General features: G+C 35.9%; 1 protein-coding gene across 2 annotated transcripts in view; it reads right to left on the reverse strand.

Moving 5' to 3' along the window:
• NALCN (sodium leak channel, non-selective) overlaps nt 1-16,830 on the reverse strand; it is a 277,231-nt gene that overhangs the window by 145,380 nt on the left and 115,021 nt on the right. For both annotated transcript variants that reach the window (XM_065895809.1, XM_065895808.1), the window contains 2 exons: nt 7,653-7,820; nt 1,315-1,506 (listed from right to left, as the gene is read on the reverse strand). In XM_065895809.1, the coding sequence (XP_065751881.1) occupies nt 1,315-1,506; nt 7,653-7,820 (360 nt within the window). The remainder of the gene's footprint in view (nt 1-1,314; nt 1,507-7,652; nt 7,821-16,830) is intronic.

Consider the following 16,830-nt stretch of genomic DNA (forward strand, 5'->3'; position numbering starts at 1 on the left):
CTGCCAGCGTCCTCTTTAGCTCACACATCTTTATTGCCCTCTCCTTGCGCTCTCTCAATGGCATTTAATCGTGATCACGCTTTCACCAACTTAAAAGTTCCTTGGCTTTATGTCCTCCTCCTGTCAGCGACTGTCCTTTCTCATTTAAGTTCTGGAACAAGACACAGCTCAATTCAACCTTCAGCACATGCTATCCCCATGACCCAGAACACTGTTCTCTGTGCACCTCCTCTGGCTCCATCCAGCTGTTCCTCACTAACTTCCTGTTCCAGGGAGTCTTCCTGGATTCTTCCATTCCTGGTTATGGACCTCACCTCGGGGTTCCCAGAGCACCTTGTGTTTGCCTTTACCAAAGCCTGTCATGTTTTATGTCTACATACTGGTTACCCACCCTCAACTGAGAATACTTGAAGACTAGGAACTTAATTGTTTATGTCTCAGGATGGCCAACACGGCCTGGCTCTTGATAGGCACTCAACAAATGCTTGGCAATGAGTAACACATTTAGTACAAGATTAAAACAAGTAATAACCCAGAGTATTTTAGTCTATCTGTTAAAATTTAAAAAAATAACCCAGGCTATATTAGTCTATCTGTTATGTTACAGACACGTTTGCCCTCAAAGCTTATTTTTTTAAAAAAATATATGTTGTTCTTACCCCAAGGCTATAAAAATATCTATATATATTCTTTGCCTTGGTCATTATATTTTTTCATATTTCTAAATCCACATGGGGTTAAATTTCAGGATCCTTCTGATTAGGCGCTGTATCTTCTACACAAGTTCTTTATGGATTGACTGGTTTTTAACTTTCTTTTTAGCCTAAGTGAATTCTAACAAGAATACAGAGTTATGAACTAGATGATCTTTTAAAGACACTTCAAATCTGAAGAGTTTATGAAATTTATATATTGAAAATCAAAATTTCCTTCTAGATCATGCCTGACATAAAAATATATATGAACTGTAAAACAGATTTAAAATGTTAACTCTCACAAACACATAAAAGCAAACTTTAAACATTTTTAAATTAATAATTTTAAAGTTCTGCTATATTTTCATTTATAGGTACTAAGAACCCTATCTTCCATCTTTACCAGTTTCTGCATCTCATTCTATTAAGATTATTTCCAGAACATGCTGAAAATGTTCTCAAACACCTGTATTCTGCAAAAAACACCACTGTGAATATTAAAACTGAACTACTTCAAGTTATAGAAAAAGACATTCTTTTAAAACCACTGTTAAAGTGAAATTACTTTGATATTAATTCAGAATAACTGAATTAAACTGACTGCATTTTTTGTTCTTACCCTTGGAAACGTTGTAAATCTATCCAGCTCTTCGACAAAGCAGAACATCTGCAAACTAACTGCTGACATAACAATCAAGAGGCTGGCAGTAAACACAACCAAACTTCCGAGCTTTTTTCCAGGACCAAATATCTTGTACACGAAGTCTTCTAATGCAGGTGAAATTTTAATAAGCCGAACTACCCGAAGAACCTATTGTGGGAGAGAAAAACACACACACTTGATCGTTTATTTATACTGAATCTTAAATAAGTTCATACTAAAATCTCATTTTTCATAGCACTCTATAAAATCACATTTAGCAATTAAATTAAACAATTTAATAACTAAGATATCAGTAGCTCAGTGACTGCCATATAGCAAGAACTCAATAAATCCCAAAGGAATGAAGGAAGGAAAATGGTGACAACTCAGTGTTTTAATATATGATGTGATAATTCAAAGTGGCATTAATTAACACATATTGTTGAAATAAAATTGACATTTGTTCTAATGTTCAAATATCAAAGAAAACATTAGTTCAATATTAGGCATATTCATTGTCTCATAAAACAAACTTTCCTAGGGATTACTGTACATTCAAAAGGAAATTTTAAAAATCCATCTATCAAGGAGTCTTTACTCATGGCTGAGACTGCTACTCTAAGACCTATTCTATCCTTCCTTTAATTAATAGAACTTGCTGAATTTTAGCCTAGCAAGGCTACAGACTGCATTTTCCAGCCCCACTTGTATCTAGTTGTGGCCGGTGGACTAGGTTCAGACCTATGGAATGTGAAAAGAAGTGATCTTTGCACTTTAAGTTAAATAATTTTTATACCTTCCTCTGGCTGGGAAATTAAAACAACTGTAATTGTCCCTTTGGAACAAAAATAGAAGCCTCGTATAGAAGATGATACATTCAGTCTAACCCAACAGGCCTGCTTTCTGGATGGCCCTGGGGAGCAGAGCCACCTACTTGCCCTGGACTCCCACCAACTGGAGAGAAACACACTTCTATCTTACGCAAGCCCTGTAATTTTTAGAACTTTGTTATACGTGCTCAGCTGGTTATCTAAACACACACACATTTAAATGTTTTGCATATATATATGCAAAAACTACCACCCATAACTAATTAATTTTCTCATTCACTTAACAAATATTATTATGTGCCAAATAAGATTCAATGGCTATTACTGTTACAAAGGGAGTATAATACAAAGGCACAGCTCTTAAAGGCATATCTATAAGATTAAAAATATAAAGTAGAATAATTAAAAGTTGAAGTATAAAATATGGAAAAATAGCATTTTTCAACAAGTCTAAGATGCCATCGATTTTTTTATGTACCACTGAGAAAGTGAAAAATGCCGCCAATTAAAGTATAACATACCACTGATTATAAGACAAGTCCCAGTTTAGAGATATTAAAATAGGAAAATTGTGGTCTTGGTATAAATGAAAGATGGTAAGTAGAATGATAGTCCAAGATGGTTCGATATCAATAAGAGCTTAAGGTGTCTGTAAAGGCTTCTCAGGAGAAGAAAGAATACAGTAAAGAAAAGGAAATGCTTTAAAAACCTAGATGTAGGGCTTCCCTGGTGGCGTAGTGGTTGAGAGTCCGCCTGCCGACGCAGGGGACACGGGTTCATGCCCCGGTCCGGGAAGATCCCACATGCCACGGAGCGGCTGGGCCCATGGGCCATGGCCGCTGAGCCTGCGCGTCCGGAGCCTGTGCTCCGCAACGGGAGAGGCCACAACAGTGAGAGGTCTGCGTACCGCAAAAAAAAAACCAAACAAAAAAACCCCCCAGATTTAAATTTTTACACAAAATAACATGCGTTTGGATTTTTCCAGCAACCCTAGCTTCCTAATCCTCTTAGTCTATGAGGTCCAGAAGGGACTTCCTGACCCCCATGATCCAGGCCTGGCCAGGGTATTCACAATGACCTCAGTCATCAGAACTTCTGTGGGACCTATGAGAGGTGTCCTATTTTTTAGCCTCAACTGGAATTACTGTAAGAGCCACATAAGCCCTGAGCTTCTGGGAGCCATCTTAGCCACCACATGGACAAAGAGAGCTTAGAAATGATACCAACACAGAAGAAAGGTGAGTGGAGAAATGGACGGGGTCCCAATAATACCATGTTAGCCTCTGAATCTGGCCATCCCTGAAGCCACATTTACCCGCTACCCCCAGACTCTGAATTAACAGGAACTACTAATGGTGAACCGTATTCTTATTGTCTGCAGAACACAAGTATCAATAGTATGGGTTGTAGCTGCAGGTCTAGTAAACTAATGAACAAATGTTTAAAGAAGTTGAGAAAATGTAGATTTCCTTCATGCTCATTTAAAATACTTAATACTTTAAGAAGAAAATTTATGTGAGAAATTATATTGTTCAAATTAAACATTATACCACAGGCATGGTTAAGCTACTAGTTTTTCCCGCTATAATTCTTAACATACATTTCCAAATCAGAACATATTACACTTGGGTCATCTTCCCAAATAACAAGCAAACAGCTTTATCATAAGAACTATTAAAATAGTAACATCCAGAATAATAATATGAAAAGATTTTACACTTATATTTATTCTTAGACATAAATGATTCAGTATCTAACAGTTAAACAGCTGAGTCCAGGAAAGTTTACAGGAACAATCCAACTGGTTTATTGCTCAAATTTCAGTACCTTGTGTTTTCTCCACTTGCATTAAAATCATATTTAAAAGATTGCCTAAGTAATCTTCAATCCTGCCCCAAATTCTAATAAAAACAGTCTGTGCACATCTGTGCAATTCTGATAAATTAATATTTCATTAGCTGGAAGAAACATAACTTAACACAATTCCCACATTGGTGATTTGATAAGCATTTTCAAAGGGGCAGGCCTGCATCTGTGGAAAGGCAAAATCCTTATCGGTAACTCTAATTATGCCTTTTCATTTATTTGGGGATAAGTATGCTTTTCACTCTGTCTACCCAATAAAGCCTTTTGATTCTGTGTTCCTACAGATACGAAATAAAGTAAACCATACATTCAAAGATAAGCACTGTAGGACATTTTGTGGTTGCTTCCAAAGCACATTTTCCTGGTCACATTTCTAAGTCTGTTGTTAAAGGTCACTCTGCTGATTAATAGTGAGATACTGTAGCAATTGAGTGGTTAAGAATATGAATATAAGATTAAACTTCTTGGGAATGAGTTTCCACCATTTGCTAGTTATGTGGTCTTGGGCGAGTTATTCAGTCTCTAGGGATCGCAGTTTACACTCCATCAAAACAGTTTATTCTCTAACGAGAAACAAATGAAGCCATGCACTCGGCAGAGTGCCTGGCACACAGTAGGTGCACGATAAATACCAGCCGGTGTCATCACCCTGCTATGTCAGAGCCAGAGCATTTTGTGAAGACTTTATTACTCCCTGTAATATGCCCTATGTTCACTCCATCAAGCATGTGTTCTCCTTAGGACAGGTGCCATGTAGTTCTCTCTACCTGGAATGCATCCACCCAGACCTTCTCAAGGTTCGCTCCTTCTCTGCCCAAATGTCCCCTCTTCAAAGAGGGCTTCCCTGAACAAACTTATCTAAAATAGCACCCTCACCCCACAACTTCTATCCTTTTCACTCAGCTTGTTTCTCCTGGACGGCATTTCCTGTACTCACATTCCTTTCGTGCACTCGTACTTGTGTACTTGTGTGTACTTGTGTATAAACTGTTTGCCCTCTAGAATGCAAGGTTCCCGAGGTGGGCATCTTCTCTGCCTTGTTCACTTCTCTGCCCTCAGGATCTGGAACAGTGCCTGGCACATAGTAGGTGCTCAGGAAATCTCATCTGAATAAAGAGATGGATAACACCCAACTCCCAGAGATAACTGATATAAAGGGAGACATTTTGTACTAAATTGTTGGCTTCATTTAGATATAAAAAATGTGACATTCACTACGGGAAGAACTGCTGCCAGCACGATGAAGAAAGGTCAAGTGAGATGAGAAGCAAGCATGAGGACCAACAGGGGAGATCAAAGTCAGCCCATAAAGAGCCAATCTGTTCAGTACAGTGGGTTCTCCAGATGTGAATTTGCAAAAATCCTTGTGACAACTAAGTTTCTTGAGAGATTTAGCTTTTAGGCACAAAATAACTGAGACAGTGTTTATCTCATTAGACAAATATAAACTTGGCCATGTATAGAGAGATACAAATGAAAATCACTCTACTATTAACATAAACTATTACAAGTTTTACAGACATTAAAATTGCAAACTTCACTGACCCTGTATTGTGACTGTATCTATAGCTATATGTCTATATATAAAACGATTGGAGCCATGCACACTGATTTTAGATATTTTGTGAAAAACAGAGTAGAAGAAAAAACCTAGTGGTTAGGACTACGTGCTCTCACTGCTGAGGGTCCCAGTTCGATCCCTGGTTGGGGAACTAAAAACCCCATAAGCCACGCAGCCAAAAAGAAAAACAACCCAGAGGTGGTGACTTTTAATCATTTGTAATAATTTGGTTTATTTCTTTCCGGTCATTTTTTCATTTATAGGTATTTTACATACATATATAGAGCTATATATGTTATATATAGCATGGATATGTAGCTATACATGTTATATATTTTATACTGTTTTGCATTTAAATAGAACAATCATATCTCTAAGTTACTACAAATTCATCATAATTATTTTTATGGCCATATTTGCATATGAGTTACTAAGCTATTCCTCATATGCTTACCACTTAAACAGTTCCCATTTCTTTCTCTCATAAACAATTCTAGAATGAATATCTTTGTGTGCAAAATTCTGACCTATTTGTAACTTTTCACTGAAAAATTATCTATGAGAAATGATAAGAATTTTAAAGCCCTGAATATATTTTATACTGGTACCCTTGCTGTAATAGGCTTTGATGTCTTTCTTAATTTAATAGGTTTGGAAAAAAGATATGTTGTAGTTTTGACTATGAGGCATATTTTCTGTAATTATGTACAATGATTCTCTAATGTAGGTACTAAATGCTCATGTTGATTTTGTGAATCTAGACAACAGTGCCCAAGAGCATATAATGACACAAATGTTTGGAAAGCATATTTTGTATCAAGAGTTTCAAACATGTGTATGTCTCTTGCCCCAGGCATCTCACGTATGATAACCAAGGCTGAGGATATAACCCAACCAGTGGCAAGAGATTTCTGTTCAAAGATGCTGACAGTACTGAAAGCTTGAACCATGATACCCTCTGTGAGTTCACTGGGTGCTTGGCTGTGATTACGAGAGGCTCAGCTTTTCATGTGTGTTTGTGGGGTATGTTTTTCATTTTTGCGAATTGTATTTTCATGTCCTTTCTCCCAGGTATCAGGAGTGCTGAGTTTCTGGTCACGATTGGGCACCTGAAGTTAATACTGCTCTGAAAATGATGGCTTTGGTATCATCAATAAGTAAGTTCAATGAGGTTGGAATGTACTTTCTTTCATCTAAGGAGTTAGAATCTTGTTCCTCTGAATTGTTTCTTTAAAAATTCTACTGCCATTTTATTCTCCAACTATTTTAAAATACCTATGAAGAAAACAATGCAACTTCTGATATTTATATGATAAGTTATACAAATGACTAATTTTGAGTCAGAAAATGACTATACTTGAGATTTTAAAAATTAAGTCATCCCATATACATATATAATATTTTGACCAAGGAGTTAAAAAGAACGCTCAGCATATTGCTATTATTCAACAATTACAAGGAACATAAGTAATAGTTTTGTTTACTGAATAATTATAAAGTAATGTGATTGAATATATCACATTTGAAAAAACAGAAATCCAGTTATTATAAACAAAGTAAAAAATTATAGGTATTGTTATTTAATCATCACAAAGAAAATAATAGGAATTCATAAATAATGAAGTATGACTAATTACAATCTGTAAAGGTAAGTTTTATTTCTTATTATTTCAACTGTAAGTTAGTGTTGAGCAAGCATATTTAGACTTATTGAGAAGGGAGAACTACACTTGGAATTAAATTCATATTTCCTGCTCTTTAAAGTGTTTGTCAACATCTGATGTAGTTTAAAATTTTACATGTATGCACAGATGCATAATATCCATGTACATAAAAAAAATGTACCTCTACACACTGTGCTGATCTATGAACTGTATGTAAAACATCTCCATTTATTACTCTGAATTTTCAGAGTTTTTAAAACAATGAAATGAATGTACTATTTTTGGTATTTAAAATGTCATAGGGCCTATTTGAAGTTTGTATTTACTACAGTTGTTGGTATTTTCCCTGGAAAGAAAAAAATTCTAAAGATAAATAGGCATTATTCGTATTACCTGAAAGTATGTGAATTGAGAATGATAAAGATCTGGATATACATGAAGAGTGGTTCCAATTACGAGCAGCAGCTCGAATTTGTGGAGAGATGAGCTAATATATCCAGTAAATCCCAAACACCATATCTTCAGAAGTGCTTCCAAATCAAAAAGTACCGTAAAAGCCACCTAGAGGAACAAAGGGACAGTGAAATTGTAATCTAAAACTATAATTTATTTCAAAATATTTCATATGGTTGTTAGTGCATGAATTTTAGCCACTATCATATAAAATGAGGAGCCATATCATATAAAAATCTAGAACAATATTGTTAAAAATACGGTTTTGAAACATACCAACTAGAACCTCACAGACCAAATATATCTTAAGCAATCAGAGAAAAATATGTTAAAATGTTTGTGAGTGGTATTATTTCCTCATTATTCATCATTTGATATTAATTAAAAGTCATCGCCATTTATAGAATTACAGTACTATATACAGAAAGGCTGCATTTTTCTATAATTTGTATTTTCTAAAAGAAGTTTCTGCAATGCACATGATATAGTATAATTACACTTACCTATTACTAAGTATGATTAAACTACAATTTAAAAGTTTATATATCATTTATATCTTGGGCCACATAAACAGCAGAGAATTTTGGATTTTATTGGGTTGGCCAAAAAATTCGTTTGGGTTTTTCCATCACATCTTAGGGAAAAACCCAAACGAACTCTTTGGCCAACCCAATATAACAACGAGTTTATGTGTGTGTGCGTATGCACACATAAATTAATATGTTAATATGTCTACATTATTAATTTTATAAATTAACAATCGACATTACTGTGTTAATAGATTCGTTTGATCTCTTCATCTATCACATTAATTCTAGGAATTTGCTATTGCAAATAACAATATTAAAAACATAGCATATTATTTTTCATTTACTTGTCCTATGGATAAGAGCACTCATTTTATAAAGAAGTTTACAACTGGAATTAAAATGGCAATATAATATTAAGTTTTTAAATTTTTTATTGGATAGTTGATTTACAATGTTGTGTTAGTTTCAGGTGTACAGCAAAGTGAATCAGTTATACATACATCCAACCTTTTTTAGATTCTTTTCCCATATAAGTTATCACAGAGTACTGAGTAGAGTTCCCTGTGCTATACCGTAGGTCCTTATTAGTTATCTATTTTATATACAGTAGTGTGTACATGTCAGTGACATAAGATTAACTTCTAATAAAAGAGCACAACTAGTCATAACACACCCCTGTCAGAAGATACCAAATGATTTGTTGGAAGATAGGAATAAAGGATAGCTTGCTTCTCTTTCTCTAGGCCAACATGGAAGGGATTTTCTTCCACACACATTTGGAAAATGTGAGGAAAGTAGAGTTTTAATAATAACATTTTTAGGACTGGAACATTAAAGGGATTGCAGATGGTTAATTTAGGTGTGAGGAGGAAATTAACATTACTTCTCTAGACCCACCTTGCCTCTTAATTTAAATTGACATGTCCCTTTTAAAAAATGTAATAGACACAGAGAAGAAACTTGTGGTTACCAAAGGGGATAGTGAGGGTGGGACAGATAAATTAAGAGTTTGGGAGTAACATATATACACCACTATATATAAAATAGTTAAACAACAAGGACCTACTCTATAGCACAGGGAACTCAGCTCAAAATCTTGTAATAGCCTATAATGGAAAAGAATCTGAAAAAGAATACACATATATATATACACACACACACACATATGTGTATATATATGTATTTGACTGAATCACTTTGTTGTACACCTGAGACTAACACGCTGTAAATTAACTATACTTCAATTAAAAAAAGTGTAACAGAGTAATACATTTTAACTGTGAAATAATACTAAATACACAAAGTATTAATAAAATTCCTGCCCACCTTTCCCAGGTGATTCATGATAACCATGTTTTATATTCCCTCCTCATCCAAACATACATAATCACACAATGGGCTTACATTTTATGTCATTCTTCAGCTTCTCACTAACAATCACGGACGTGCCTTCAGGTTAAGAGATATAAGTTCTACTTATTCTTTTTATCAGCTGCATAATTTTGCATGGTATTCAATGTTTATTTAATTAACATTTTCTCTACTGATTCGTTAAAGGGCGGTACTTCTTGGATAAGGAGTCATCAGGAAAAATGGTTAAGCATTTTGCTACTTCAAAAACAGACTGTACTGACCATCCTTATGCAATATCAGTTTTTATTGGGCTTTCCTATCTATAACTAGAATCTCAAACCTGGCACCTCTGGGGCAAAGGACATATTTGCCCACTTTAAATTTTAGGAAGCATTAAGAGATTACTTTCAAAATGTTACGTTGTCATTTGCCTTTCAGCAAGGTAGGAAAATGTTTCTTGTCCTAAATCTATACCATCACCTGATGTAATCAAACTTAATAAAACTTTTGCTTAGCTGTCCAGATGTGTATTGATGACTAGATTATTTTTTAAAAACAATTTTCTGTTCATAACCTTGCCAATTTTCTATGGTGGTGTTTTTCCTTTCTTATCAGTTTTTGGAGTTGTTGATATTAAGGACATTCATCTTTGTCTGCTATATAAACTGAAGTATTTTTTCCCTAGTCAATAGTTAGATTTTTAACTCTAGTGGAATTAGTTCTATAAGCACTTTAATTTTTATATGGTCACATGTGTCCATCTCTATAACTTTTTTCTTTACCTTGTACATATAAAGCCTTAGAAGGATTAATAACTAGTCTTCATATCTAGAAACACACAGTTTTTCTATTTATTGGCCCATATCCTTTAATAAAATTTTCCCCATAAAGATATATTGTTTGATTTTGAAATTTATTTCTATTCATTTAATATTCCAGTCACTAATGAAAATGAATATTTTTTACCTTTATTTTTTTTTTACCATTTCTACCCAGTTATTTCCAGTGGAAAGAAAAGCTACTGATTTATTTATATTGATTTTTCTCAACTTGCCTTACTAAATTCTTCTATTAATTCTAAAATTTTTAAAATCTCTTGGGCTTTATAAACATATATATATATATATATTTCATGTGCCAATGAAGATATGATGTTTTTCAAGATTTATTTTGGAGTTAATTGTATTAATTCATAGCTATAATGGTATAGCCAAATAGTAATATATACTAAGTAATGTGGTGGTAATAACAGGAGTCCATAATATGCTCCCTATTTTCAATGAAAGTTTCTCAGTACTCATATATAATGGTTGCAGTGAGCTTAGGGTAATAATTTCTACCATGTTTAAGGACTTTATTTTACTTAGAGGGCTTTAGCCTTTAATTCATTGAGGCAATGAAATATATCACAGGAGTCCTTGATTTGTATATTCCTAGAATAAACCCTAGATGCTTATGCTGATTTTATTGGATAATATTTTGTTTATAATTTTTGCAGCTACTGTCATAAATACAATTGGTCTGTAATTTTACTTATACTATAATTATAAGGTTTGGGTTAAGCCTATGGTAGCCTTATTAAACTTATTATGGAGTTTCCCATGTTTTGTACAATCTGTAATTTCTTAAATAAAATAAGAGTTATCTCATCTTTGAAAGTAGATAAAAATCCAGCAGAAAAACCACATGGGCCCAATCTTTTTTGTAATGGTGGATCAAAGCTTTCCAATGTTCTTCTGATCAGCTTTCTTACCTCGTCCATCAACTTGGTAGTTTGTACTTTGCCAGGAAATCATTAATTTCCTCTAGATTTTCAAGACCTGTGTTTAGAGTACATTTTTTTTTTTCCAGAAAGAACTGGTTCAGCAGAGGGCATGAGATATCTTACAAATTTGCTACCCCTTTAAATCAACATCTTGGCTGACATTTCTCAGACCTGAAAGTACTGTGATTTTGAACTCCAATCCCACGCGGGCAGGCTTGTGCTGACACATTTTCACAAAGTGTACTCTTTCCCTACTCTTTTGGAGTCGAGGTCAAGACTGAAGGTTTCCCCACTGTTTCCTTCTGAGGGATGGCCGTTTTCCTTCTCTCATTGAGGTACAGACCTCATGTGTCCTGATGTTACATGGGGGTGTCTCTGTTTTGACTCTTCACCTTGAACAGTCCCTCCGTCTGTCCAGGATACAGCTCTTAAAATGGCAAGTTCTAGGTGACAAGCATATGCAAATACCCTCAGGGCAGCCACTGGCCTTAGAGCCCACTAGCTGTTCTTCATTCACATCAACACAATTTTTGGCCTTGAGAATATCCCTTAATTTTTTTTTGCATGGTCTGCTAAGCATTTTAAATGTTTTAATATTTTAGATGTCACTCCCAGTTTTTTCATAGATGATTTTCAGCCCCTTTCTGGGGCTACTTTGTATGCATCTCCTAGAATCAAGATACTATTTGATTTTGTGTTTAAACGTAATCATATTTTCTATGATTTTTTAAAAATCTTGGACCTTCTCTGCCCCAACCTTTAATGAGCCATTTCTCCTTTAAAGGAATATTTTCTATGATTTTTGATAGGAAAATTCAACCCTGTCACATACAGCGTGCCAAAGTTATACCTGGTCTTATGTTTCTAGTTTATTGTATGTCATTGATATTCATCTTTTAACCTTTTCTTGTCTTTTCTGGCTTGGTCAAATTGTTGTTAATGTCTTTTTCCCCCCTTGTTTATTTGGACTCTGCTTTTCTAATCTCCCAGTTTAATTCCCAACTGTCCTACATCAACCTATACTTTTTTGTGTGTGGTACGCGGGCCTCTCACTGTTGTGGCCTCTCTCCTTGCGGAGTACAGGCTCCGGACGCGCAGGCCCAGCGGCCATGGCTCATGGGCCCAGCCGCTCCGCGGCATGTGGGATCCTCCCGGACTGGAGCACAAACCTGTGTCCCCTGCAACAGCAGGTGGACTCTCAACCACTGCGCCACCAGGGAAGCCCAACCTATACTTTTTTATTATTGCATCCAAATTGAATAATTGTAAACTCCTCTCCTGCACAAATGTACTTGCTCACTCTTGCCTCACACCCCTGCCAACCTACAAACTTCATAGTATCCTTCTCTCACCCACACTCCTAGTGATATCACCCCTCTTCCTAAATTCTGCTTTTTCTGAGATCAACCATCAATTTTTTTTTTTTTTTGGCCGTGCCGCACAGCATACAGGATCTTAGTTCAATGACCAGGGATTGAACCTGTGCCCCCTGCAGTGGAATCACAGAGTCTTAACCATTGGACCGCCAGGGAAGTCCCAATTCTAGCTTTTTGAATTGTAATTATTTCTTTTTTTTTCAAGGACCCTTACTTGACATTTTAATTTCCATCTTCCATTTAGATTCAATACCCACTACTTTTATTTCCTTTTCATCTTATCTATCTAGTTCTCTGGACTGTGAAGCATTTGTCTTAGGCTTAGCATACCTTGGGGTAGTTTCCTCAAATAAACATCCAGGGCTGTATACTGTCTCAATCCTTTTCTATCAGAAGTGCATTTTTAACACTGACATGAATATTTTGGCTGCATACAGTCTTGAGTTGCAGTTCTTTTCTCTCAGTGGTCAATATATATGTTGGTTCACTGCCTTTACTTTCCAATATTGAGGATGAGTCATCCAAAGCACAATATATTTATCTTGATTTTGCAGGTTATTTAAGCCCATTTGGAGGTTTAAAAAAGTTTTTTCTTTATGCTTGCAACCAAGGAAGGTCACCAGGATATGCCTAGGAATGTACCTTTTTTTCATTTATCCTCTCTGAGACTTAGTGAGCTCTTTCAATCTACAGATTTATGCTTTACCTCAGTTTAGGAAAATTTTCTTCTCTCATTTATTATTATTCTTCTTTCTGTTCCCTTTGTCCTTCAGGGGCTCCTATTATTCACATCCGAGTGGCTAGTCTCTTGCTTTTCCCTCATGTTTTCCACCGTTTTTTAATTTTTTCCACTTGCTCTCCTATATTAATAATTAGCTCTCATCAACGACCATGCCCTTTTCAGCTCACTTTTTGAAAATGTTAGTCCAAGTTCAGAAGGTTTGTTTTTTGCCCTAATTATCTATCTTTGAGACACTGGGGGAAAAAACCCTACTGTCTCCCGTCAGTTCTACTCTACTGGGAAACTCCTGTACTAGATGTTCATCTTGGATTTCCCAGTTCCATCCTCAGTTTCTGAATCCCTTTGTGTAAGAATATTTTTCTTTGCTTGCTCATGGCTATATGCTTTTTGCTTGTTTGTCTGTCTTTAACGGTCTCTTGAGTCAGACAGAGAAAGACAAATATACAATACCGCTTATACGTGGAATCTAAAAAAAGGCTACAAACGAACTAATCTATAAAACAGAAACAGAGTTACAGATGTAGAAAATAAACTTATGGTTACCGGGGGGTAAGGGGGGTAGAGGGATAAACTGGAACATGGGACTGACACATATACAGTACAATATATAAAATAGGTAACTAATAGGGATCTACTGTATAGCACAGGGAACTCTACTCAATACTCTGTAATGGCCTATGTGGGAAAAGAATCTAAAAAAGAGTGGATATATGTATATGCATAACTGATTCACTTTGCTGTACAGCAGAAACTAACACAACATTGTAAATCAACTAGACCCCAATAAAAATTTTTTTTAAAAATGCTCTCTCAAGCAGTGGTAAACAAGGGATGGTATGAGGCATCATGTTTTTTGTGGTAAAAGACCTAAAACCCCGCAGCCGCTTTGCTAGGTAGCAGGAGGAAGCCGCTTCGTGTCAGGATTCTTCCCAGGCTGGTGGAATCCATTCCTAACTTCCCTCCTGGGAGAAATTCAGCTTCTGGGGAGATTCCCTTCCTGGATCACTGAGATCAACAGGATTCTGTTAGACCTCCCGGGACCACAAGGAACCAGTGGGCAGATGCAACTCCTTTGCAGGGTCAGCCTGAGGCAACCAGAGGACCCAGATCCCTGCAAGTCATAACAAGAGGCAATTCCTCTCTAACCCTGACTTCTCACTCCAGGGCCCGCAGCACGATGAGGAAGTCCAGCACCTGTCCCCTCCCCCAGGCATCCTGGCAGAGTTCAGGAAAAGCTGAAACTCAGATGCATCCATCCTGAAGGTTCCCCTGCAGCCCGGCCTGGCTGCTGTATCAACAGAGGGAGCATTGGCCACTGCCCACGTCTCCACTTCTCCCTCACCTGTATTTTTAGACTTTCACTCCAAAGGAAGGAATGTAATCCATATCAAAGTAGGCTTTTTTTTTTTTTAAAGCAGGGAACTACCAATAAATGCCTGAAATATATCCAAATAGATAGTCTAATTACATATAAATACAATTAATCACTTTACTAACTTTGCATTTGCTATCAAAAGACAGATGGAATGACCTGTTTAAATGATCATAATTTATAATAAAATAGGCAGCTGGATCCATCTGCATTATTATTTGCCTGGTGGGAAAACTTATATGCTTTTCAAAGACACTAAAAGGCACTAAAAGTGATTTAGCAAATTATTATGTGATTATGTATAAATACCCATATTCCCACTGATTTTCCTACTAGAATTCCTGATTCCAATTCTCCTGGGAGCAAATACCTTTTTTTCTAACATAGTTTGTTAATTGTTAACAAGCTAATGTTCCCATTCTCTGAAAACCAGTATCAATCCCAAAGTGCTGAAATTTCATGGAAAAATATTATGCATAAAAATATGTCTAACTTACTTGTAATTATGGGTTATTCTGGAGTGGGGGAGAACTATGTCAGGAATTACAAAAAGGATTTAGGAAAATTAAGTTGTCAGTTATTTTAGTGTAGGTTAGAGGGTTTAGCATAGGATTTCAATTCAGCAGAAGACAACAGTTGGGAAGAATCAGGGTAGAAGCAGTGAGGTTTTTTTAGTAACCTCTTTTCAATGGGTGACTCCAGCCTGCCTCAAGGAACTCAACCTTGACAGTTGCTGGACAGGGTGGAACTTGCAACTGTCATGCTGTTGGCCGTATAAAAAGGAGGCTAGCGGGCTGTCTGCAGAACCCAGTTACCTGGAAGGGCTCCCCAGAAGCATCACCTAAGAATGTGTCCAATCTAGAGGTTATCTTCAAATCCTTTTTTTTTTTTTAAATTTTTATTGGAGTAGAGTTGATTTACATTGTTGTGTTAGTTTCTGCTGTATGACAAAGTGAATCTGCTATACATAGACATATATCCACTCCTTTTTCGATTCTTTTCCCATATAGGTCATTACAGAGTATTGAGTAGAGTTCCCTGTGCTATACAGTAGGTCCTTATTAGTTACCTATTTTATATATAGTAGTGTGTATATATCAATCCCAATCTTCCAATTTATCCCTCCCCCCCTTCCCCTTGGCAACCATAAGTTTGTTTTCTATATCTGTGACTCTATTTCTATTTTGTAAGTAAGTTTATTTGCACCACTTTTTTAGATTCCACGTATAAGTGATGTCATATGATATTTCTCTTTCTCTGTCTGACTTATTTCACTCAGTATGACAATCTCTAGGTCCTCTGCAAATCCTTAGCAGTCAGCAGTGCAGCCTCGTCATTCCTAGCCTGGGAGCACCCATGACCTTGGCCCCTAATTCTTCAGTCTCCACATCGAAAAGGTCACAGTGGGACCTTCCCTCTGTCTCGAGCCCTCAGAATATATTACACCATCGGTGAGTGCTTAAAGTTGAAACTTGTCTTTTTAAGAGTGAAGGCAAGATTTGTAAGAGGATAATAAACTTTTCATAAAGATTTTTGTCACATTACTTGAAAAAAATTGAAAACAATACATGAAAAAAACAAAATATTTCTTTCTTCTTACAATTTTCCTAAGTCAGTGTTTTGCAATCTTTTTTTTTTTTTTTTTAACCACCTCCCCGGCCAAGGAGTCTTTTTAGATATTTAGTTTCTAATCACTACACCATATGGAATTTTATTAGCACAGTTATGTTATAAATGTAAACATATCAATCTCTTCTTTATATATGGCAAGAATAAGGTTTTTTTGCCTCCCCAAGAATAATTTTTATCCCCTTAGAGGTGTTTTCACCTCCCGTTGAGAATTTATGGTGTACAGATAAATCAGGTTTGATGTCACGACAGCAAAGTTTAACTAATATTTTCAGGAATGCAGGTTGTATAAGTTCTTTAAACACCACATTTTATTATTTATTTTCCAAATTTTCATTTTATAATAATACA

This window comes from Phocoena phocoena, chromosome 18 (assembly GCF_963924675.1).
Source record: "Phocoena phocoena chromosome 18, mPhoPho1.1, whole genome shotgun sequence".
Taxonomy (NCBI): domain Eukaryota; kingdom Metazoa; phylum Chordata; class Mammalia; order Artiodactyla; family Phocoenidae; genus Phocoena; species Phocoena phocoena.